The sequence below is a fragment of the Microchirus variegatus genome (assembly GCF_963457635.1).
Source record: "Microchirus variegatus genome assembly, chromosome: 4".
Taxonomy (NCBI): domain Eukaryota; kingdom Metazoa; phylum Chordata; class Actinopteri; order Pleuronectiformes; family Soleidae; genus Microchirus; species Microchirus variegatus.
In genome coordinates, this window is record NC_139805.1 from 35,678,188 (window position 1) to 35,704,642 (window position 26,455).

General features: G+C 40.7%; 3 protein-coding genes across 3 annotated transcripts; 1 reads left to right on the forward strand and 2 right to left on the reverse strand.

The window, feature by feature from the left end:
- Positions 1-1,561: 1,561 nt before the first annotated feature.
- LOC310925681 (uncharacterized protein) lies at positions 1,562-9,432 on the forward strand. Its single transcript, XM_083887684.1, has 5 exons — positions 1,562-1,860; positions 5,885-5,956; positions 6,077-6,152; positions 7,627-7,712; positions 8,753-9,432. Exons 1-5 carry the CDS (start codon positions 1,816-1,818, stop codon positions 8,789-8,791), a joined length of 318 nt encoding a protein of 105 aa, XP_083743810.1. The 5' UTR covers positions 1,562-1,815; the 3' UTR covers positions 8,792-9,432.
- A 2,212-nt stretch (positions 9,433-11,644) lies between these two features.
- On the reverse strand, positions 11,645-20,126 carry lrrc40 (leucine rich repeat containing 40). The gene is made up of 15 exons (XM_083887896.1): positions 19,931-20,126; positions 18,831-19,012; positions 18,663-18,736; positions 17,466-17,595; positions 17,250-17,373; positions 16,251-16,390; positions 15,964-16,136; positions 15,696-15,786; positions 14,359-14,404; positions 14,147-14,249; positions 13,777-13,884; positions 12,996-13,106; positions 12,229-12,306; positions 11,955-12,140; positions 11,645-11,814 (listed from the first exon to the last, which is right to left on the reverse strand). Exons 1-15 carry the CDS (start codon positions 20,073-20,075, stop codon positions 11,709-11,711), a joined length of 1,797 nt encoding a protein of 598 aa, XP_083744022.1. The 5' UTR covers positions 20,076-20,126; the 3' UTR covers positions 11,645-11,708.
- A 955-nt stretch (positions 20,127-21,081) lies between these two features.
- On the reverse strand, positions 21,082-24,731 carry LOC310926477 (uncharacterized protein). The gene is made up of 3 exons (XM_083888614.1): positions 24,377-24,731; positions 22,944-23,073; positions 21,082-21,900 (listed from the first exon to the last, which is right to left on the reverse strand). The coding sequence occupies exons 1-3, from the start codon at positions 24,649-24,651 to the stop codon at positions 21,139-21,141; spliced, it is 1,167 nt and encodes a 388-aa protein (XP_083744740.1). The 5' UTR covers positions 24,652-24,731; the 3' UTR covers positions 21,082-21,138.
- Between the last annotated feature and the right edge of the window lie 1,724 nt (positions 24,732-26,455).

The following is a 26,455-nucleotide window of genomic DNA, read 5'->3' on the forward strand; positions in this document are numbered from 1 at the left end:
TAACCTTTAAGTCTTGTCCCTTAGATTAGAAAGTGAAATGTTTACACAGTGGAAACAGAAGCTGCTGTGTTTTACTTGTCAAGAGAGAGGAAGACCATTTCCTATTAAGTGACTGTGTAATCAGATTACGGTCCTCACTACATTACTAACACATGGACTACACACACAAACACACACACACTCAGCTCAGCTATTCTTCTTGGTACACTGCACTGACAAAACTAAGCCATAACCCCAACCTTAACTTAACCAGTTCCTCAGGGATGAAGTTCAGCCTCATTAGGACCAGGTTTTGGTCTCCATGAGGACTACTGGTCCTGACAAGGTCAGTGTTTATGACAGAAAAAGAGGCAACAAACACACATATTTGCATACCACTCATTTGGACAGCTTAAACAAAGCCCTTAACGTAACCGCAATATAAATCTTAGCCCTTAACTTAAGAAATGATGTTAGGTCTCAGTAGGACCAGGTTTTAGTCTCTATGAAGACTACTGGTCCTGACAAGGTCAGTGTTTATGTCAGAAGAACACACACACACACACTGGCTTGTGTAGCTATTCTTCTTAGGACATAAAAAAAAGCCTTAACTTAACCCCAATTCCAAATATGTGCCTAAAATGTAATCAAATCCTTTAAAAAATTAGGTTATGTCTCAATAGGACCAGGTTTTGGTCTCTATGAGGACTACTGGTCCTGACAAGGTCAGTGTTTATGCCAGAAGAACACACACACACACACACACATCCATTCATTTGGACAGACTACATAAAAAAAATGCCTTAACCCCAAACTTAACTTCAATCTTAAGTACACGCACAATTCAGATCTTAGCCCTTAACTTAAGCAGCCCTTAAAGAAATTAGGTTATGTCTCAGTAGGACCATGTTTCAGTCTCTATGAGGACTACAAGTCCTGACAAGATTAGGGTTTATATAAACACATACTGATTTGTGTAGCTTTAAAAAAAAAGAAAAAAAAAAGCCTTAACCTCAATCTTAAGTACACGCACAATTCAGATTTTAGCCCTTAACTTAACCAGCCCTTTAAGAAATTAGGTTATGTCTCAGAAGGACCAGGTTTTGGTCTCTATGAGGACTACATGTCCTGACAAGGTTAGGGTTTATGACAGAAGAACACACACACACACACACACACACACACTGATTTGTGTAGCTATTCTTCTTAGGACTTTCATTTTTTTTTAAAAAGCCTTAACATTATTCTTGAATACAAGCACATTTTCAAATCTTAGCCCTTAACTTAAATTAACCAGTCTTTGTTAGAAATGAGATTATGCCTTATTAGGACCAGGTTTTGGTCTCGTACTGGTCCTGACAAGGTCAGTGTTTATGACAGAACACACACACACACACACACACACACACAGAGGGAGGGAGGGAGAGAGAGAGAGAGAGAGCTATTGTTTCCCTCTGACCAATCACAGGCTGAATATTTGCGCGGCTCACGGACCAATGAGCGCCTCTGTGCGGACACCTTTACGCCTCCCACTGCTGTATAAAAGCAGCCGCTCCGTCTATAAACCCGCCGCTGGTTGGACCAACCTCTATTCTCTGCACACACACACTCACTCACTCACTCACTCACACACACACACACTCTCACACACTCACTCACACACACACACACACTCACTCACCAACATCTCTGCTGAGGACGCTCCGCCTGCTCCGGGTTTCCGTTTTCATTTCCCATCGTCTCTCTCCGTGCCTGGATATTATTATTATTTTTTTTTAATTATTATTATTATTATTATTATTATTATTAAGTAGTTTGTTTCCGTGCATCAGGAACATGGCGGACAGTAAAGTGGAGAGCAGCGGGGAACTGAGCGCTAAGGTAAGAAGAAGGACAACAAGATAAGGTCATTTATCACAGAAACAACAACAACAACAAAAACAAGTGCGGCGCTTTTATTCATGTGTGTGTCACTCATTTGAATATGTAAAGTGTGTGTGTGTGTGTGTGTGATGGATTGGGACTGTGCTGCTGTTTGTCCATTGAAACGTGTAGGTGAAGCAGCTGTGAGTGAGGATGATCACACACACACACACACACACACAGTATAGAGAGCATCTGTCACCTTCACCGTGTGTGTGTGTCTGTGATTGTGTGTTAATAATCTAGATTAACGCTACTTCGGCGATTCAGTCGGAATATTCCTCCCACTCAAAACAGCGAGTCAAAAAAAAGAAAAGAAAATAGAATTTAAAAAAAAGCTTCAGTTTGTTGTTTTTATTCAAACTCGTAAATATTATATTATTATACGTCGAATTAGTTCTTCTGTTTTTTTTTTTTTTTTTTAAGTGTGTGTGTGTATGCGCGCGTGAGTGAGTGTGTGTGTGTGAGAGAGAGAGGAGGAAGAAGAGTGGTCGCTCGCGCGCAGGATAATATTAACTACACTCCGCAGATTAGTCGCACCGGCTCGTAACTAATCGGTGACGTGACCGAACAATAATCTCTCCGTTTATTCATCGCGAGCTCCTCCCGAGCGCCGCCGAACAGCGAGCGAGCGAGAGAACGAGAGCTCTCCGATAGCTTCGTGAACGCGCGCTCACGGACGCACACACACGCGCGCGCATACACACACGCTCTTGTATTTGTGTTTAGTTGTCATTGCGGACTCTCTCTCTCTCTCTCTGTCGCTCCTCCCAGTCTCTGTCCTCATTAATGAGGTTTTTTTTAGTTTAGAGGAAGAAGCGTTAACCTGCTGCCGCGAGCGGTAACGCGTGAGGCGCCGCCACCGCCGCGAGCGGCCGCCGTTATTGTTCATTTCCGCAGTTTTGTTTGTCACTTTTTAAACACGAGGGGGAGGCGGCGAGATCAGAGGGACGGCAAGTCCAGACTGATAGTTTTCATTTATGCGTGTGTGTGTGTGTGTGTGTGTGTGTGTGTGTGTGTGTGTGTGTGTGTGCGCGTGCTCTCCTCCCGGTACTTGAAGCAGCTGGTGCGCGAGGAGGGGCAGGGATCGTGTCTGTCTTCGGTGAGCTGCTGCGCGTGCAGTGCCCGGTTTAACTGGGGGAAAGAGGAAAAAAAAAAAAAAAAAAAAAGGAGGGAAAACGGTTGAAAAAAAGAAGAAGATTTATTTAAGAGAGAACTGACACATGCGAAGTTAAAGGGGGGAAAAAGTGTCAGGTACATGTAATTAATGGTACATTCCCGAATCCGATGTTGGGGATTGTAGTCGGAAAGCCAGACCAGAGGGTGGCGCTAAAGTTGAAACGACAATAAACTTTTTTCCCGCGACTACAACTGGAACACATTATAACACAGTGCTAAGTGTAAAAAAAACTTTAGCAAATGAGGTAGGGCTAGCCATTATTAGCAACAACAACTAAGCTGTATTTTGCTCACACAAACATCGTAGCAACATTTTCAGAAAGAAGTGCCGTGAATTGAAAAAGTCAGTGTTTTTTTGACTACTAGCGTGAGTGGCGGCCATCTTGGAAATATGCGATGTCGGCTATTGTTACTTGTGCTTTGTCCAAAAACAAAAAAATCGGTAACCGGAAGAACAACTTAATCGGGTGTACTGGTGTAGTGTTTGAGCAATGAAGAAAAAGTCGCGATGTGTTAACTACTAGGAATCCGATGTTGGGGATTGTAGTCGGAAAGGGGGGAGTTCCAGTTGAAACTTCCGACTACAAACTCGGAAATGTTCAATTTCACACCCTAACCACTACAACCGGAATGTGCGAAGTCTGAAAAAATTTGGATGCAAATTATGTCGGGCTAGCCATCGCTAGCAATAACAACAATGCGGTATTTTGCTCTCACACACAAAGCTGACCAAAGGGGGTGTTCTAGCCAAAAACTTCAGACAACAAACTTTTTTTTCCGATTTCCAACTACAACTTTACATTACACTTTAAATTATGTAGGGCTAGCCATTATTAGCAACAACAAAGCTGTATTTTGCTCACACAAAAAACTAATTATAGCAACATTTCCAGAAAGAAGCGTCGCAAACGGCAATAGTTGGAGTGGGTTTTTTTTACTACTAGCGTGAGTGGCGGCCATCTTGGAAAACAAGGACTCCGACTTTTTTCCGATTTCTGACTATCGACTCTTGGTATGGGGCATTTGTAGCCAATGTTGCTAAAGAGACTGTGATGCGATGTCGGCTATTGTTACTTTGTGCTTGTCCAACAAAAAAACATCGGTAACACACGCCCTCAGCTGGTGTGTTTTGGTAATGCAGAGCTCTGTCTAATCCCAGAAAGAGTGTATGATGATGTTTGCTGTGAGTGAGCCACACAAAGGGTTAAAGTGGTGAAGAATGAGCGCGGCGCTCTGTGAGCAGACACAGGCGTGTGTGAACAGGTCCACGACTGTGTGGATTGTTCTGTGTCGGACCAGGAAGTCGTTTTGGTTGTTTTTCACGACTTGTTTTACGCGTAGGAAACTGTACGACTGCACAGCAGTCCGAAAAAAACAACCAGCGCACATGTTCCAGAAGCTGAGGGAAATTAAATAAATATATGCTTTGGAAGTTTGTCAGAGAACATGATGATGATGATGATGATGGTGGTGGTGATGGGGCTGCTGGGAGTTGTAGTCCTGGGAGCCTGTGGTTTCTCTGCCAGGCTCCACTCTGACTACACAGCAGCAGTGACAGACGGTGTCAGGTTACAGCCAGCCAGTGAGGAGGTGGGAGGGACTTAGGGAGAGCCGGCCAATAGGAGGGCAGAGATTTACAAGACTGCCACCTGACTGTAAAAGGCAACCGGCAGCCGGAGTTTGTTGAAGGTGAGGAGGAGGAGGAAGAGGAGGAGGAGGAAGCGGAGGAGGAGGAGGATGGAGTTTCCCTCCTTTTTTTGTGTGTGTGTCTGTGTGTGTTCTTGTATTTGTTGCCTCTTCAGGACATTTTTCCAGCATTAACAAGGAACTGTTTTAAGTTTGAGGGCTAAGATTTGAATTGTGGTCAGGGTTAATGTTACGCTCTGCAAATGAATGGAAGCTCAAATTAAAACAAATCTAAATCAACACTCTCTCTAAAGTTCCAATTGATTAATTTTGAAATTTAATTTGCTACATAATTTTTGCAAATCACATGAAGATGCTTCATTTTTTGGGGGGATAAATGTGATGCAGCACGTGATAATTAATCAATTCTGCCATTACGGTAATTAATATACATTAAGATCTCATCCTTGTCAATATTTTTTGATGGTATTCCGTGTGTTAATGGTCAATCACATTAGAAAGTGAATATTGAACTGAAGCTCGACTTTAAAACAATTATTGCAAATTAAATCAGATACAAAAACTGCAGTAAAATGTTTGAATAATAATAATAATATCGTAATTAAAATCGTAATCGCACGGTGTGGCAGTAGAGTGAAACAAACAATGGTCAAAGTGTGTAAAAAAAAATAAAAAATTGCAGTAGCCTAGCAGTATATCGTGATCCTTCAGCAAATGCCGTGACGGTAGTTTTGAGAATGACCTAAAGTGTAGTTCAGTAGAAAGCCAGTGGGTGGCAGCAAAGATCAACTGACATGTGACCAAACTGGGTTTGCTTGCCGCGTTCCAGTCGAGAAGTCGGGGGAACTAGCCGTACCGGACGCTAAAGACACAGTGTACGAACATGGCTACGGTTTAAAGTTAAACGGTACCATTTGTACGACGGATTCACTGTGAAACAAATGCGACATAAGTGATTTTTACGATAAAAGTCGGGTTTACTCCGAGTTTGTGAATTGGAAAATCCGATGCCCGTTTCGTAATTTCGGAGTTCCGACGGAACCATATATCGCAAACATGACCGCTTGCTTTGTTGTAAAAGGCTAATAAATCAATATCCCAATATCTATGACCTCTGTATTGCGATACTTAACATATCTTTTTCGTTTGCTCTCAGGAGCTGAAGGAGAAGAAACAGACCGAAGAGGCAGAGAACGGAGACGGAGACACTGCCGCCAACGGCAAAGCCGTAAGACCTTCTTCTTCTTCTTCTTCTTCTTCTTCTACTGCTGCTGTGTTTGCCGAACACAGCGAGCGGCTGCGACTCCTGTGATAAATATAACTGTGACTGCGTGTCTCATCCTGTCAGGACGAGGAGAACGGCGAGCAGGAGAATGAGGTAGAGGAGGACGTGGGAGAGGACGAGGAGGACGACGAGGGTGAAGGTGGGTGGACAAAAAAAAACACCAAAAACACTGCAGTGCATATGTCAGACCTGTATGTGGCGCTGTAACGCTGCTCTCTCCTGCCTGTAGGGACAGATTATTGATATTTATTTTTTTATTTTTTAAATCGTGATTAAATTTAAAAAAAAAAATTATATAGACTTTTATTTTGAAAATCGAAGTGATAGAAGACTATTGGCTAATTCTGACCAACTTTTGATGCCCCCCCCCTCTTTATTGTCATGGAAACATGTTTAAATGATATTATATATTATATATGATATGTTTATCAAAGGTGTAAACGAGCAGTGATGAGCTGCAGAGGGAAGACGAGCATCACTGGAAGCTGGAGAGAAAAATAGCGGCGACGCTACGACCTCTAAATAAAGGTCGTGACGGCAGCTGGTGACTGCACTGACTCTGTGTTTGTGTCCAGGAAAAGTTATTCACTGGTCACTGATGTCCTACATACACACACACACACACACACACACACACACACACACACACACACACCTGCATATTTATAACAGGAATTTAAATAAAACTCTTGACACCGCAGCAGCTGCCCGATAAAAGACTCGTCTAACCCTGTGCTGGAGTCCAGTCCACTCCAGTGAAGTCCAGTCCAGGGAGTCCAGCAAAGTCCAGTCCAGTCTAGTCCAGTCCAGTCCTGGCCCGTGGCCACGTGTGTAAACCAGTAACAGGAGGACTCGGTTCACATCATTTGACGAGAATCTAAAACCAGACCTGGAAATGATTGGAAGTGATTTAAAATTCAAGTATTACAGGATTGAATAAAATGCGTAAAGTGCGTGTTGTGTAACACACACACACACACGCACGCACACACGCACGCACACACACACACAGACGGTGACTGGATCAGCATCAGATCACAGTCAGGTCATTCCACTCAGCAGAGTCCACATTTGCTCCGTTACAAAGGGCAGGGCTGCCACCCAGTGGTAAGACGGTGCAACTGCACAATGCCCTTGAGCTCATACAGTACTGTATGTTCACTGATACAGACACGAGGAGGAGGAGGACAGTGACATTGTGACAAGTGTTCTGTGTGTGGTTACCACGGAGACGACTGGACACTTTCACCGAAGCATAAATAGAAAGTTTTCTCATGTTCAGTCACTGTTGGCGTTACACACACGGACTTGTTGATTAGATTTGCTTCAAACAAAGATTTTGCTGCTTATTTTTCCAAATAGATTTTCTTCATTTTAAGGTTTTCAAAATAAATGTCTCTCTTTTTTATTTTTTTTTGCCATTTTTCTCCATGCTGCATGATAATGATTAATAAGGCGAGTGGAGTTCACTGAACGGTCAGTGTCACAGTGTTTGTTTGTTTGTTTTTGTTTGTTTAAAAAAGCGGAGTCTAATGTGAACAGAGGAGCATCATCATCATCATCATCATCATCATCACTGTGATCATGTGACCTGTGTGTGTGTGTGTCTTCAGGTGAGGAAGACGACGACGATGACGACGACCTGGACGGACCGAGGGGGAAGAGAGCAGCGGAGGACGATGACGACGATGACGAGGAGGTGAGAGTTTACATGTTATTATTGTAATAATAATAATAATTCAAAATTCTTCTGAAAATTCAAAATTCTACTGAGAATTAAACATTCTACTTAAAATTCTAAAATCTACTTAAAGTTCCAAAATGTACTTAAAATTTCAAAATGTACTTTAAGTTCCAAATTTTTGATTTTAGCTAGCACTGCATCATCGCAAAGCGCCAATAGATGCAGCCAATCACAAAAGTACGATTTTCAAAAGTAATTTGGCCATGTCAGCACGTTAGTCTGACTATAATCGAGCTCGTCTTAGTCGGACTAACAGACCTGGATAATGCGAGTCATAGTCTGATTACTCCAATTTTCTTCTCCGCATGTGTACTCAGACTATGGCCTTTGTCAGACTACGGCCTTCGTCGGACTACTGTCTTAGTAGGACTACAGCCTTTGTCAGACAACTGTCTTAGTCAGACAACTACGGTGTTAGTAGGACTACTGTGTTAGTAGGACTACTGTGTTAGTAGGACTACTGTCTTAGTCAGACTTCCCTCTTAGACTACTGTCTTAGTCAAACTACGGCCCTAGTAGGCTCTACTGTCTTAGACTACAGCCTTAGTCGGACTACTGTCTTAGTCAGACTACAGCCTTCGTCGGACTAGTGTTTTGATCGGACTACTGTCTTAGACTACTGTGTTAGTAGGACTATGGCCATTGTTAGACTACTGTCTTAGTCAGACTACCCTCTTAGACTATTGTCTTAGTAGGACTACTGTCTTAGTCAAACTACGGCCTTAGTATGACTACTGTCTTAGACTACAACCTTTGTCGGACTACTGTCTTAGTCAGACTACAGCCTTCGTCAGACTATAGTCTTAGACGACTGTCTTAGTCAGACTACAGTCTTAGACGACTGTCTTAGTCAGACTACAGCCTTCGTTGGACTACTGTCTTAGTCAGACTACGGCCTTACCTGATGGGATTACAACACCTTAAATGTCTAAATTTGACGTATTTGTGTTGGATTCCTCAGCGCTAACCCTCTCCTCTCACCTTTTGTCTCCCAGGACGAAGTGGAAACCAAGAAGCAGAAGACAGACAAGTAGAGCTCGGCCGGGCTCGGCCGCGCTGTCTGGAGGACGACGACGCCACCAAGAGGACAGACAGCCGGTTGTGTTTCTTTCCAGCAAACCTCCGACACCTCAGTCCTCCCTTCTTCAAAAAAACAAAACAAACAAACAACGAGAACGAGAAATACTTTTACAAACGAGAATAAGTTTGTATTTTTATTTACATTTTATATTTTTGTAAATACTGCAAGGAGGTTTGGCCATTTTGCAACAACAGCGAGATCTTTTTTCTGGGTATCAAGTGGTGCTTTGAGGACTTTTAGATCCAGACTCAATCATCAGCCGTCCACATTCAGTATCAGCCAATCAGAGGCATCCGCCCTCCCTTAAGCTCCACCCCCTTCCTCCTTCCTCTCCCCTGTTCTTTTCTTCCACTAGGTTTCAGCTTAGGTTTCCCGTAGGGCGTGCGTTGACGTGTAGTGGCGTTGGGGGGGAAAGCGACGACCCGTGTGTGTTTATTCCCGGTAGTTTTTGTGCGTGAGATTTTGCGACGGCTGTAGTTTCTGCCGTCCGTCTGTCACTGTCTGTCGCTCCGTCCGTCTGTCATGGCCAGATGTTAATACTGTTTCTTCTGTCTGTGCTGTTTCGTTGGAACAATAAACGGTCGTTGGATTTTGTTGCTTTGTAATTGTGTTAGTTTCTACGTGTCAGAGGTCAGAGGTCGCGTGTACAGTGAGGCCTGCAGTAAAAAAAACAAACAAAAACAAAGAGAGAGAGAGGAGAGAATCAGTCATGTGTGTGTGATCTTTCCAACAGGGCATGGTGTTCATTTTTATGATTATTATTATTATGATGATTATGATTTTTTTTAGATAACTGATTCATTAACATGTTGTGGTTGAGGATTGTAAAAAAAACACAAACTGGCATAATTAACTGTTGGAGACTCTCTTATTATTCATACTTTTTTGGAAAATTTATCCAGCTTTGTCAGGTTGCACCTGTCCTGGTTGACAGTTTCAATAAAGTTTGTTCCAAACAACAACAACAACAACAACACTTCCTGTATGTCACACGGCGGTGAGAATCACGATAATCTCATGGTAGTAGATGATTTTGAGTTAAAAAAATAATTACAATTATTTATATATATATATATGTATATGTATATATATACATAAACGTACATGTATGTATATAGACATACATGTACGTATATGTATGTATATATACATATACGTACATGTATGTCTATATACATACATATACACATGTATATATGGGTGTGTGTATATATATACATTACATATAAAATGTATATATGCACACATATATGTATATATTATATGTGTATATATATATATATATATATATAGACATATACACATATGTATAATATATATACATATGTGTGTATATATATATACATATACATATATAATGAAACTAGTAATTAAGGGTAAGTAATTCATTTACAATTCATTGTGTTAATTTGAAAACAAATGAATTTTCAGTGTAATGTAAATTGTTTAGTCTTTTTTTCATTCGCCTTAAAAAAAGAAAAAGTCAAGTTAAAAAATAATAATTGTTTCAATTAAATAAATAAGCAAAACAACCAAAAATTGAGATATTAAAGCGTAGAATTTGGTAATTGTTGAATGTGTGAAATGAACGTTCAGCCTAAATCCGTCTCTGAAATCTTTTAAAAATGCAAATTTTGTTGAATAAATTGTATTTTTTTCCACTTTCCAAAAAAGTTGGAAAATTATCCAAATTCGAGTATTTCACCAAATTTCACCCAATATCAGCAATTTAATAGTTTAATAAAGGCCGACCCCCGAAAGTGACCATAGAACGCATTATAGCAAGAATAAAACATGGAATTTTGATGGAATATCTTGGGGAAAAGTGGGGAAACTGATGAAGAGCAATAATAAGCTGTGGAACATCCCATAACCACACTGTTAAAAACCTGTTTAGAGTGTTGTTACGCGACAGGAAAGACCTGTTTTGTTCTGATTTAAGTGGGTTTCGTTGTCACAAAATGATCTATCTTACGCATTTCTGACACGGTCACGTCCTCTCTTCTGATTTTCCTGTCCATCGATCGTCTCCTGGGTTTTCATTCATCACAGGAGAAGATGCTGGAGTCTCCTCAGGTCACACGTTCTGTCTGACAACACAAAACAGTTTATATATATATGTATACATGTGTTTTCAGACTGTAAATACCACTAAAAACATCTCCAGCGTTTTACAACATTAATTCAAACATCATCTGGAGAAACAACTTTGGCACATTTTGAAGAACTAACCTCATGAAGGACATCTTTAACCTTCTCGGCGTGAACCTAAACTTCAAAAAACAAGTCAAGAACCTTCTCTGTAAAGATGAGAAACTCCAAAGTCGACAAAAATACCTTCCAGACGTTCCTCACTGACTGTGGAACCTTCAGAAGATCCAGAGAACCTCCCATTGTTTAACCCTCTTACGTCCCACACCAAACCCCATAGAGAAAATCAGCGATTTTACATCACAGCAAACGGGACTCGTCGATGCGCTGCTGCTTCCATCAGTAAGTTTTAAAGTGTCATCTTAACACGTCAGTGTCTTGAATTCTTTGTTCAGATTCACCGCAGTGACACAAACTCACCAGAGGAGGCAGCAGTGCACCCGCAGCTCCTGTGTCCCCATGAGCTAAAAACGCTGATTTTCTCAATGGGCTTTGGTGTGGGTTTACATAGCAAGTTGAAATAACTTTAATGAGTAGTAAAAACTTAACCAGTGCAGCTTTTGTTATAATATAACCTTTTAAACAACCACGAGAACCCAAAATATTTCAATTTAATATCATTTTATTCACAAAAAGTGCTTTTTGTCATCTTTTTTTTGGCTTAAGTGATGAAATGTCAGGTGATTGTCCGGAACAAAAACTCTCCCTCCGGGCGAGATTCACGTTGGTATGCGGCCGCGGAGGTATTCCAACACCGCGTCCGTCCCTTTGGCCACGATGGCTGCTCTGGGCGTGCGGAAAGGATTCCCGTCCAGACCGAGACACCTGAGGAAGACACAGTCTTCATCACTTCCTGTTGTTTTCTCCATCAGAACTGGACATACGGTCCAGTTTAGTAACATTTAGGGAGGTTTCATTGGGAAGAGAGCGCGCGTGTGTGTGTGTGTGTGTGACGGACGTTGTACCTGAGGCTGCAGCACAGGCCCAGTTCAGGGGGAACGTTCATCAGGTCGTTGTTGGACAGATCCAGCGTGGACAGGTGAACCAGCTTCACCAGGCGAGCCGGGTCCACAGAGCCCACCTGGTTGTTGCCGAGCAACACCGTCTCCAGGGACGTCAGCTGGTAGAGGACGTCTGGGAAGGACTTGAACCTGAGGTCACCACACACACATTAATGCTCAGTGTGTGTGTGTGTGTGTGTGTGTGGTCACATGACAGTTAGCAGAACCGTGCGTTTACCTGTTATAATTCAGGATAACGGAGCGTAGCTTAGTCAAGCTCTTCAGGTCACCTGGTAAATCAGTCAGCTGGTTGTTCCTGGAAGAGAAGCACACGACAGAAACGTGCGACTGGAGGTTCTGCTGCTTTTAATGGGTCATGTTTTAATAATCCGGATTATGAACAAATCATAAAAGACCCACGTGTGTAGGGCTGGACGATAATGGCAAAAATAATAACCATGATTTATAGACACGATTATTCATTGATTTCAAAACTTGAGTATTTATTGAACCACCAAAACTCAACTTTAAATATAACTCACAAGAACAGACGGAAATAAATTAGTAACACATAAATAAGTAAACTAATAACAACAACAATAAGGCAACACGTAAAGGCCACTTATAATTGTATGATTATGTTTTTATGATCGTGATAAGTAAAAATTTAAACTAAGGCTGTAATTTTTCCACCCAAAAGTCTCCTTTTTTATAGTTTTCATGACCCGTTTGATGTATTTAATGACATTTAAATGATGTATTTAATGACAATGTCAAGACATTTTTTAAAAACAGTAATCTTCTATAAAAAACCTGGTCCTAATGAGGCAGAACCTCATTTTCTGAGAAACTGGTTAAAGTTTAGGATTAAGATTTTAATTAGTTCAGGTTAGGGTTAAAGATTTACTGATTATAGTTAAAGATGACACTCGGGTTAGGCTAGTGTGTGTGTGTGTGTGTGTGTGTACCAGAGGTCGATGTGTGTGTGTGTGTGTGTGTGTGTACCTGAGGTCGATGTGTGTCACCTGCAGTAACTTGCAGACGTCAGGAGAACAGCAGGTGAGTTTGTTGAAGGCCAAGTTAATGTCTGACAGTGAGGAGTGAAAGTCCACCAATCTACACAACACACACACACACACACACACACACACACACACACACACACACACACACACACACACACACACACACACACACACACACACACACACACACACACACACACACACACACACACACACACACACACACACACACACACACACACACACACACACACACACACACACACACACACACACACACAGTGTTAATCTTAATTAAATTAAATCTTGATTAAATGATGAGTAAAATACAAACAGACGCAGTTAAAGATGAACTGTGCTGCGTCTGACAGCAGATCACCAGCAGAGGGCGGCAGAGCTGAGACTCTAATCCCAGTCTGGTTTAACAATTGTTTTCTCAATTAATGTTAAAGTAGTTATTGGCCTAAAAGTCCATAAAATAATTAAAAAAAAAGGAACAGCTGCCACAACAACAAAGAAGCAAATAATCATAATAACCCTAATAATAAAGAGAAGACATCTTCACAGTTAATTATGACACATTCCTTTCCACTTAAATATGAAGCAGCTCCTTAACGTCATTAAGGGGAAACTTGGACATTTTAAGGTAACATTAGTGTTTAAAAGTGTCCATTATAGTTCTATAATTAATGATATTTCTATCAGATACTGTTATAAACTTCAGACTGATATTGTGTGTGTGTGTGTGTGTGTGTGTGTACCTGTGAGGTATGGAGGTGAGCTGGTTCTTGCTGAAGTTCACTGTTACCACACCGTGTTCTGCTGCAGCGTCAAACAGCTCATCTGGAATCACGTCTGCCTGTTTCTCACTGCACACACACACACACACACACACACACAGTTATAATAATGATAATATGAAGAAAGTAACACGATTCATTTTCAGAATTATTCATAAACGATGTCCTCAAATGTCTTTTTAATGATTACGTTGTTAAATGGAGCAAAGAAAACAGAAAATATTCACATTTAAGAAGCTGAAAACCTGTTTTAATCATTTAAAAACACACTTAAAACAGTATCATAAAAGACCTCTGTGTGTGTGTGTGTGTGTGTGTGTGTGTCACTCACCTGTACTGCAGTATCTTGAGAGTCTTAATGTTATGAACGTTGACGTTGGCCTGGCTGGGTAACGTCATGGCAGTTTGTCTGTCCTCGCTTTGCTCGGGCTCCTCTGCAAACACACAAACACACAGTTACAAACACACACTTTCACACACGTGTGTGTGTATATGTGTGTGTTTTCACAACAGCTTCCAGTCAGCACAATGACTGAACTTTACCTTTAATTCTTCCTCTTAAATATTTCAGAAGCTCGTTGGTTCCTTTCTGTGATGGAGACACACACACACACACACACACACACACACACACACACACACACACACACACACACACACACACACACACACACACACACACACACACACACACACACACACACACACACACACACAGAACATGAATAATGAATGAACAGCAAACATTAGCAGCTGATTTAAGGAGGTACGATGTTATTAAATATACATTAGTGTAAGATCAACCATTATTTAACCTCAATTATGGAATTTGTCGTGTTATATTTATATTTCTCCAGTTTATGTCCACATCAGAGGAAACAGGATGTTCTCTTTAAGTTCGTGTGGACACATGAGACATGAGTTAATGAATCGCCTTTTTTAAATGATTATTATTCGTCACAGAACCAGCGTTTTTGGAAGTCCTAAAACTCTACGTTTGGAAATCAGGAAACAGAAAATCACCGCTTTTGTGTTTTTAAGTACACAACTTTGGAAACAAGATGATATCCCCACATATATATATATACATATATATATACACATATACATATATACATACATATATATATATACACACGTATATATACACATATACATATATATATACACATACATACATATATATACATATACATGTATATATATACACACATATACGTATATATATACACACACATATATGTTATATATATGCATATACATAAATATACACACACACATTTATGTATATACATATATATACATACATACATATGTATACACATATGTGTATACATATGTATGTATCATGTATGTATGTATATGTTCATATATGTATGTATATATATATATATACGTGTTTATAAACACGTATATATACATATATGAACATATACAAACATATATACACTTTTATATATACATATATAAACATATACATATACACACATATGTATATATTTCCATATATACACACACATGTACTGTATTTACAAATGTATATACACACATACAAACACACTATATATGTGTGTATATATAGATATGTGTATATATCTATATAAAACACACATATACACACACATACTGTATGTATATATATATGTGTGTTTTTGTATATAAATGTGTATATATATATATATATATATATATATCTATACGTAAAAACACATATATATGTATATGCACTCACACATATTTATATATATATATACGCACACACACACTGTATGTATATATATATATATATGATTTTGTATATAGATATATGTATGTGCACACACACACACACACACACACACACACACACACATACACACACAAAGCTCTGTGTCACCTACAGTGAGAATGTCTCTTCTGATTCCTCGCAGAGGATTTCCCTCCAACAGTAAGACCTTCAGATTGGGCAGAAGAGCGAGAGACGCCGGAAGACTGACGGAGAGAAATGTAAAACAAAACAAAACAAAACAAAACAAAAAGTCTTAGATTAGTTTCATTTCTTTGCATAAAATCCAGATAAAAAAAAAACAGTATAATAAATGTATCAGGAGAGAAAGAACAACACAATCTGTAACCACATCATTAAGAGACGGTGAGCGGTGAACCTACGTGGACACGTCGTTGTTGGTGAGGTCGAGTCGCGTGAGCGTGCTCAGTAAGGTGATCTCCTCAGGAAGGCTCTTGATCTTGTTGTCTCGCAGCTCCAGGAGAGAGATGGCGGACAGAGAGGACAGCTGCTCCGTCTGCAGCTCGGTGATCTGGTTGTTTCCCATGTACAACTCCTACACACACACACACGTATATCACATGACGCCTCAGAAACGCAAACTACATCAACACTTTCAACCATTATTTTGGTGAAAACAAGCAATTTCAACCCATGATGTTTTGGATACCTTGAGCGCAGGTGCGGGGAGCTGTGGTAGGAGGCGGAGCTTGTTGTGTGTGAGGTAGAGCTGCTCCAGAGCGAGCATCTCCGATAGGCTGCTGGGTACGTCCGTCAGCTGGTTGTTGCTGCAGTCCAGCAGTTTAACAGCTGCAGAAGAAAAAAGAATGAAAGAAGGAAAAACAGATTTTTATCACCCCATCAAATTAATTGATGGGGTGATAAAAATCTGTTTTTCCTTGTGTCTTTGCTGTCGTTTTTCACTGAGCACAAGAATCTGGCATAGCACGTTAACGCTTGCCGCGTTTCCATGACGACTGACCGGAAAAAGACACGCGTGACGTCATGTTTACGTGACTCCGGATTGTTAAAATGAGTCTCTAAAGTCACGCTAAACAGAGGCACACATACGCAGTACACCGTACGCTAGTTATTTGTAGCGCTGTTCTTATAGTTTAATAAACAGACCGCTCCAGTTCCACTGTAGCCGCGCTAAAGGAGCTAACTGGTCAACAGTGCTTGGACTCCGATGCCGCGGCACATAAACATGACGTTGTGCGCGTCTTTTTCCGGTCAGTCGTCATGGAACTGCGTCGTGTGCTACTGTGCGTTAACACTGGCGCTGTTCACCGCCGCTAGCGTGTTAGCATGCCCGGCACTAATTTGTGATCAAAAAACCCAAACTCATTATAAAACTCAGCCAAATTTCAAGTTTCTGTCGACTGTTTTTCAGGTAAATGAAGGTAAACCAGTGTTTCCCAAGCTTTTTACACGTTTTAAAGATGGCAAACTATCATGACCCAAATTACGATATGAATCGTGATCGAGTATTTTGAGTTTGTTGGTACATGGAATGTTTGGTGAAAAAATTATAACTTAATTTAGAACATATTCACATCAATTTGAACTTTAAAGGTTGGGAATATTTGGGTCAATTTGTTTGGGGGGCCCAAAAAGATTTCCCCCGCGACCCATCTGTGGGTCCCGACCCAGTCTTTGGGCACCTGACCTTTGAGCTGGGACAGAGTGTCTGGCAGACAGCTGAGGTTGTTGTGACACACGTTCAGTTTCTGCAGACGAGAGAGACGACCCAGGCTGGACGGCAGGACCGTCAGGTGGTTGTTGGACAAGTCCTTCAAACAATAACAACGACATTTCCGTCAGCTGAATCACACACACACACACACATAAAACAGTGTGTGCTAGTTAGTTAGTTAGCACTTACCAGCTCGGTCAGGTTCTCCAGTTGGCCCAGTTCTTCTGGCAGGTTCTCCAGCAGGTTCTTCTGTACCGTGAGAGTATGGAGGTTCTTCAGTGCAGACAACTCCACTGGCAGAGATGTCAGCTGATTGTGACTGATGACACACAGGACAACGACAACATCAGCTAACATGGAAACACCATAAAGGAACTGTGTGTGATCTCCTATAGTTCCTTTATGGTTAGGGGAAAATCTACTTAAAGTTCCAAATTCTACTCAAAATTCCAAAATATACTTAAAGTTCTACATTCTACTTATAATTCAAAATTCTACTTAAAGTTCCAAATTCTACTTAAAATTCCAAAATATACTTAAAGTTCTACATTCTACTTGTAATTCCAAAAACTACTTAAAGTTTCAAATTCTACTTATAATTCCAAATTCTACTTAAAGTTCCAAATTCTAATTTTAATTCAAAATTCTACTTAAAGTTCTACATTCTACGTATAATTCAAAATTCTACTTAAAGTTCCAAATTCTACTTAAAATTTCAAAATATACTTAAAGTTCTACATTCTACTTATAATTCCAAAATCTACTTAAAGTTCCAAATTCTACTTAAAATTCCAAAATCTGCTTATAATCCAAAATCTACTTAAAGTTCCAAAATATACTTTAACTTCCAAATTTTTCTTTTCCAAATTCCCCTTATAATTCCAAAATATACTTAAAGGTCCAAAATGTACTTAAAGTTCTAAATTCTACTTAAAATTCCAAAATGTACTTATAATTCCAAATAATTCTTATTAATATTAATAACAATAATAAATAAATAATTTAATTTAATTTAATTAAATTTAATTTAATTAAATTAAATTAAATTAAATTAAATTAAATTAAATTAAATTAAATTTAATTTAATTTAAATAAATGTCGACCAAAAAGGGTCTCAGGAACTTCTGCTAACTTCCGTATTAAATTTCCATGTAATAACCGAGTGAGCTAATGCTAATGTAAACACGGCAAGAAAAGCTCCAGATAATCTTCACGTATACCTTAAAAAGTCCTAGTTTTTCCTGGACAAGTGTAAAAAAAAACAACTCATATTGTGAATATAACATCTGCTCCACAGGGTCTGGGATGAGGAAGGATGCGACTTTGGACAAGGACAACATCATCATCACATCCTGCTCAGAGAGTGCAGAGAGTGTGCGTCTGTACCTCAGCCTGAGCTGCTGCAGCTCCTGCAGCTCTCCCAAAGCGCTGGGTAAACTGCTCAGCTGGTTGTCATGGAGCTGCAAGAGCAAATTTCAGAAAGAAAAAAAATGTCTTCATACGCTTCAAAACTCAATAGTTATGAATCTCATAGACTGAGCCGGTGTTACTCACATCCAGTGTGGTGAGCGCCGGCAGGAGTCTGATGTCCTCAGACAGCTGCTTGAGAAGATTGGACGACAGCAGCAGTTTGCTGAGGTCCGTCTGTTCCCACCAGCGTTCCGACGCTCCGAAGCCCACATCCTTCTGCGCCTCCTCTGGCGTGTCCACGTTCAGACGGTAAACGCTCTGAGGAACTGAGACGAGTGTTAGCACGTTTATTGTCATATAATCATTGACTATCACCCACCCTTAACCTAAAACTGACCAAAGTCTAATTCTACAACAAATTCTGAGCCTGGAATCTGTGTAAAGGGATCAAAAATATCAAAATAAGCAACATTTTCTGTCACTTTCTGCAGCCCTACTTTTAAAAATTCAGAGTTAAAAACAGTAAAACAGTTCCACTGCACACAGGATACACTTCTAACTAGCATACATTGAGTGAGTATACACACACACACATACTATACGTACAACATATATAAAAAGTTGCGCAGATTATAACAGACAATGTTATTATAAAGCTTAGGGTTCCAATACCATACATACTTCATAATATTAGTTAAATAGTGTTGTATCTGTGGAGAAACGATTTTAATAGGTGACGCTAACATAATATTCCATTATGATATTGCAATGATGATATTTTGGGGAAATGTTAAGTAAAAGTGTTTGTTTTGGAATTTAAAGATGCATATTTAATAATTTAAGAGCATACTTAGAATGCGAAATTAGTCCAAATAACTAACATGGGGCTTATAAACAAGCTAGTTAATATAATTAAATGTATTATTATGATCATTTTTAAGAAAAACATTTGTAATAAACATATTTTTTGGCAGTATAATCTGTGTTGATTTACATAATAATAGGCCGCATAATATCAACTATAGGGCCATATATGGCCCGCGGGCCGCGAGTTCTCTGACTGAAGTCTAAAGTTCAGCATTATGTTCTCATATGTACTTTTAAAAAAAAAAAAATACATGTAAAAACAAAAACAGGTTATTAAATATGTCTGCGTAAGAACGTGCTTCAGTATTTGTTTTATAACGAACGTCTTTAGTTACGGTGTTGCCGATGCTAACGCTATGCTAGCTGGCTAGCTGTACCTTCAGTGAGTCCCCGGGCGGACAGGTTGAGTTGTCCGCTCTTCCTCGCGGTCTTCAGCAGACCGGACGGGACAGGAGCTTCCGGCTTCTCCGTCCTGAAACCCGACAACGAGTCCGCTTTGTCCGCGCGTCTGTGTCGAGACATGTCGGTAGTGTCTTCTGGTGGTGGACGCTCCTGTAGTGGGTGTGTATTTACCTCCTGTTCCTCCACACGCGAACGTAAAAAACTTGGTTCCGCCCGCCACGGAAACAGATATCAACGTCCGGTCCACAGCCCTTCAAAGTAAAAGCCTCCACTAATAATGTTACGGGCCTTTCTTGCGAAAATTCTACGCCTTTTATTTAATTTACTCGATTAATCGAGTACTTGTTTGGTCCATAAACCTAAATGATTCAGTTTTAAAGATTTATTTGTTATTATAAACCAGAAAATATCCACATTTAATAAGCTGGAAAATCAGAAAAGGTGTTATAATTCTTTAAAAAATATATTATTATTTTTTTTTAGATTAACAATCAGTCAAGTGACAACACATGAGTGAGTAAAAAGTAGGGGTGGGGCTATAACAGCTTAAAATGATATCATGATTGTGGAACAAAGCATAGTTGTCATGAAATTGCTGTTTGTCAGCAAAGCATTTTTATTATGTTCACCTTTTTTTTCTTCTCTTTTAACTGTATCATCAGAACCCGTACGCTTTGTCAGTTAACAACCTACTAAGTACCGTGTGAAGTAAAACACTCGAGTCGTTCCCGCCACTGTAATCTAAAACATTACCAAACCCTGGGTCACAACATATCATTCATCATACACAATATGAAAGGTATTAAAGGAAGTAAACACAAACTCACGAACGATATTCACCTGCATATTAAACGCTCTACAGATCTCACATCACACAACGTTCACAACCAAAAACAACGCCATGTTGGCAACCACAGTTTATACCAGGCAACTCGTCTCTTCACCGGCTGTTTTCATAGAAAATAAAGATGGTGGCTAGATGTCGCTATCAGGAGAACATGTCGCCAAAGATCCGGAGGACAGTCGAGATGGACCACTGCTATGGGAAATCACAGACTAGGAGATGAATCAGGACGAGGCTGACGTTGACATCCAGATTCCAGAAGTTTTTACACCTCTTACTCATAAAAAGTGCATGTTAGGTCTACTTTAATCTGGAGAAACTCCCACAAAAAAACACATCTTAGTGTTTTAGCTCCTTGGCTTTGCCTAAAGGTCCATGTTGGTAGTTGACCAAGAGACAGGCCACGGTGTACAGCTGATTAATGCTGCCCGCCAGCGACTCGGGGATCACCGTGTTAAACATCTCGTGCTCCGTCAACCTCTGCACGAGCCGCTCAACGTGCACTCTCAGTCTCGCGTGCGACGTCTCCATGAACTCTGGTTTGGACGGCAGCCGCGACGGCGCCGCCCGTCTGGACGGGTCGGTCACCTTGTAGACTTTACAGGAGACGCAGTCGTCCACCTGGAAGTCCTTGTTCATCATGATGGCCGATGTCTGTTTGAGGAGGGGCACGAGGCCGGACTGCCGCAGCAGCTTACCGTCGCTGACAGAGACGTCGTGAAGGGACGACACAAAGGTCACGGCCCCGTGCGGCGCCATGCCGACCAGGCCTTTGAAGGTGCAGAGGGATTTGTAGTTGGAGAACGTCTCCCTCTGCAGGAGAGGAGAGTTCGGCGCCTGGCAGCGCAGCTGGACGCAGTCGAGCACCACCTGCGTGTTGGAGTAGCTGTGAAAGACGTCGGGCAGGAGAGCTTTCACCGTCTTCCTCGAGAGCCAGATGCCCTCAGCACCAAGGACGTGGTACAGGAAGTTGGCCCAGGTGTTGATGACGCTGCTCACAGTCGACTGGTCGATTTTAAACCTGTGGGACAAGTCTTTCAGCATCAGGCCCAACGACAGGTAGTTCATGAAGAGGAAAAACCCATCGATTGGCTGAAGAGACTGGGAAAAAGAAGAAAGAAAGAGAATACAGTGGATATTATTTATTTACGTTACTCACGACACAGACAGGCCACAACCTTGCATATCTTATTAATTAATTTGTAGTGCTGGGCGCGTTAACGGCGTCAAAGTTAACACATGAAGCGTTTCCACGACGACTGACCGGAAAAAGATGATTGCGACGTCGTGTTTACGCGACTCCCGATTGTTAAAATGAGTCTCTAAAGTAACGCCAAACTTTAAAAACAGAGGCACACATACGCAGTACAAAGGTACGCTGGTTATTTGTAGCGCTGCTCTTTTCCTTTAACAAACAAACCGCTCCAGTTCCACTGTAGGTGTGCTAATGGTGCTAAAGGAGCTAACGCAGCTAACTGGGAAACGGTGCCTGGACTCCGGTGCCGCGGCACGTCAACATGGCGTCACGCACGTCTTTTTCCGCTCAGTCGTCATGCGTTAGCACTGTTAACGTTGACACCGCTAACTGCCATTAACGTAATAAACAGACCACTCCAGTTCGAATGTAGGCGCGCTAGCTGCACTGAAGGAGCTAACGCAGCTAACTGCTAAACGGTGTCTGGACTCATAAACATGGCGTCATACTCGTCTTTTTACGCTCAGTCGTCAAGGCAAATCTTCGCGCGTTATCGCTGACGCCGTTAATGTACCCAGCACTATTAATTTTTACAAATTAAAAGTACAATAACTTCTACATTACAGTGCAAATTCAGGCTTTTTAAGTGTGATTGTAAGAGTCTGTTAGCTCGAGAAACAGCTTAGCATCTTCACAATAGCTTCACTGTTTATGGTAAGTTAACAATATCTTAAAAATGTGTTTTTGCTGTATTATCTTGCTGATTATAAAAAACACATTTGTGTCACTTTGAAAGCTGCTTCATCTCCCACACCAAAGTCCATAGAGAAAATTAGCATTTTAAGCTCCAGCTTTTCTGCCTTGATACCATTAAATCCAACATACTCTCAACATAAACAATGTCAAATATTCACAACTTGAAAAGAACGACAGAAAATCGTGAACTCACGGTTGCACCAGCAGCGTACGGGACCTCGTAAGTCTGACCTTTGTCCTGATGTCTGGTCACGTAGACGATGTGGTGCGTTCCCGGTTCTATGCGCCTCCAAAACGCCATCAGGTGCTTGTAACTCAAAAACCTGCGGGACATAAGTGTCAACAACCAAAGGATCATAAAGACGTTCATGAACACTTCCTTTCTTCTGCAGATTTGTACGGAAAAGGTAAAACGCCAAACATGTGAAAATATGAGGCTCACGTTCCTTTGATTGAAGGACATTTTAACTGGATATAAAACCCAACACGAAATTGTATTCCTAATTATTAGTGCTGGGCATGTTAGCGTCAACGTTAACGCACATTAACGCATGAAGCGTTTCCATGACGACTGACCCGAAAAAGACGCGTGTGACGTCATGTTTATATGCTGCGGCACTGTTTACCAGTTAGCTCCTTCAGGTCATCTACAGTCGAAACGGAGCAGTCTGTTTATTAAAAATAATTAAACATACGTGTAAACGCATTTCCTTGTTCCAGAATCAGCAGGAGTAGTCAGACTATGAATCACATTATCCGGGTCTGTTAGTCCGACTAAGAATAGCTCAATTTTAGTCGGACTGACGTGTTTACATGACATTAAGAAAAACTTTTTTCTTAGTCCGACTTAAGTCAGAATTAAAATATACGTGTAAACGCATTAGACTACGAATCATGTTATCCAAGTCTGTTAGTCCGACTAAGACTAGCTCGATTTTTAGTCGGACTGACGTGTTTACATGACATTAAGAACCAAATTTTTGTCTTAGTCCGACTTAAGTCAGAATTTAAACACACGTGTAAACATATCCTTGTTTTCTTGTTCCAGAATCAGCAGGAGTAGTCCGACTATGAATCATGTTATCCAGATCTGTTAGTCCAACTAAGACTAGCTCGATTTTTAGTCGGACTGACGTGTTTACATGACATTAAGAACAACATTTTTGTCTTAGTCCGACTTAAGTCAGAATTTAAACATACGCGTAAACGCATTTCCTTGTTTTCTTGTTCCAGAATCAGCAGGAGTAGTCAGACTATGAATCACATTATCCAGATCTGTTAGTCCAACTAAGACTAGCTCGATTTTTAGTCGGACTGACATGTTTACATGACATTAAGAAGCACATTTTTGTCTTTGTCTGACTTAAGTCAGAATTTAAACATACGTGTAAACGCATTAGACTACGAATCATGTTATCCAGGTCTGTTAGTCCGACTAAGACTAGCTCGATTTTAGTCAGACTGACGTGTTTACATGACACCACATTGTTGTCTTAGTCCGACTAAACGCATTTCCTTGTTCTCTTGTTCCAGAATGACCACCACTGGTCAGTTTGAGGTGGGGCTACTTTACCTGACGACCCCCAAACTCCTTTGACACACTTTCTCCCTCACTCGTTCACTCACCGCGTGTAAAACAAAATGTCGTCATCTGACGCGGCAAAGCGCTGCAGTCCGAACCTGCTGCTCACGCAAATCTCCTCCACCTGTTGACGTAAAGTCGCCGTTTCCCCGCGCAGGTGGTCGATCTGACCCAGAGCCAGATCCAGAGCCGCGGGCTCGGTGCTGGAGCAGTAGTCGTGGTCTCTGGGACGAGGCTCCGTGTCCTTTGGCTCTGTCCGCTGCTGCTGCAGCTGCTGCTGCTGCTGTCCATCCGCGGGGCAGACAACGTCCGCCTCCATGTCCCCCGGGTGTAGTGTGAGTCTTGAGCCGGTCTGAGGTGAGCAAATGTCGGGCTGATAACTCTGCTGTGACCGTGAAGCATGGACGAACTGGATAGAGCTCCGCCCCCTCTGCCTTGAAGACAATGTTGTCATGGTGGCCGCTGTGGGTACTGCAACAAAAAATACACATGGGGCCCAAACAGCAATTTTCCCATTGACCGCAATAGTAAAAGAGACGCCTGTAAAAGTGTCCACGGGACACCTCGAGACATGGACACGGGCTTTTATACATCTTTATATTCTATATTTTTTAATTTTATGGAGTGAAAAATCTTCCTAAAGGCCATAAAAAGCCCAGACATATCTTATTTCCCAGAGTGACGTCACAGCTGTGTTCGAGCACAGCAAAGCGCGGTCATGAAGACAAATGAAGACAATTAGGTTTTTTTTATTTGTTTTTAAAAAAAAACATTTAAAAAAATATTTTTGATGATAAAAACATGCGTTATAGTTGAAGATAAACATGTTAAGTGAAAGAATCAGGAGTTATAAAACTACTTTTAACACGTTGTTATTGTTCCTAATAATATGATCACGTTAGAGTCTGCAGGTTATTTGAATATTTTTATGATCATTATAATGATAAGTTAGCTACAAAAAACTGTTACAAATTCGAACCTGCGAAATTTAAACCAAAATACAAAGCATAGCAATGAGACCAAAAAAATCATATTCATGGTTTAAAGGAATTGTTTTTTTTAATCACAAAAGTACTTAATGGTGTCATTATTTTCTTGGACAATAATATATAGAAATCCCTGAGTTCTGTGACAAATTGTAAACAAGGTCAAATAAAAACCAAATAAATGTTACAAAGTTGTAGGTTTTTGCACAGTTTACACTGAGACAATTTCAGATTTTACAACATTTTTGATTATTAGCATACAGTATATCAGTGAATGGAAAATCAACAATTGATTTGATTTATATAGGGGAAATCAGGTCAGAAACAACATGATTGCTGTAACAACACCTATAATCTTATAGCCACGGTCAATTAAATAAAGAGGAAAAACCTGGCTATTTTGTGACTTCTGCATAATTATTGCTGAAAAATATAAATAGCGACCTATTATAACTTTGTCAACACACAACAACACAGCCTGGACATGTGACCTATGAACACACACCCAGCATGTCCATATAAGGAGTTGGTCCCAAATTACATCAGATTTTTCATTAGCTGTCAATAATAAACCACGCCCCCTTTTCCCTGATTGGTTTGACCATTTGCAGGCAACAGTACTTAAGCTCCTTCTGCGTTAGCTCTTATCATCCAGTGTAGCAGAGGAGAGGAGCGGGAGAGCTCATCTCGAACTTAATTTTTTTTTTTCTAATTTCTACTTTTTCTGTGTTTCACCACTTACTAACATCAGTTGTCTATTAGTTAGTAAATGCCAGAGCTGCCGACCTCTACGCATTTTGCGTAGCAGATAGTACACAATTTTGACATGAAACTCTTGATAGTCTCGCTGGTTTACACCGTTCCAACGCAAAATGGACCCGGACATTAAACGTTAAATTTAAACCCAAAGGTCTGCGCATTACGGATGTATAAGTATTTTAAATGTGACAAACGCAGCTCAAATGACAATTAAATTACGTTTCAAACTACACCGGAAACGCTGCGTCATCCCACTCGTCGCTGAGACTCCGCTGTTTGTGACGGTTTACGTCAAAAACAGTCTAAGACGAAGCTAAAAGTTAAAGAATATTGACGATAGAACTCGGTCCGCCGAACGACAGCTGTAAAAAAGCTCTT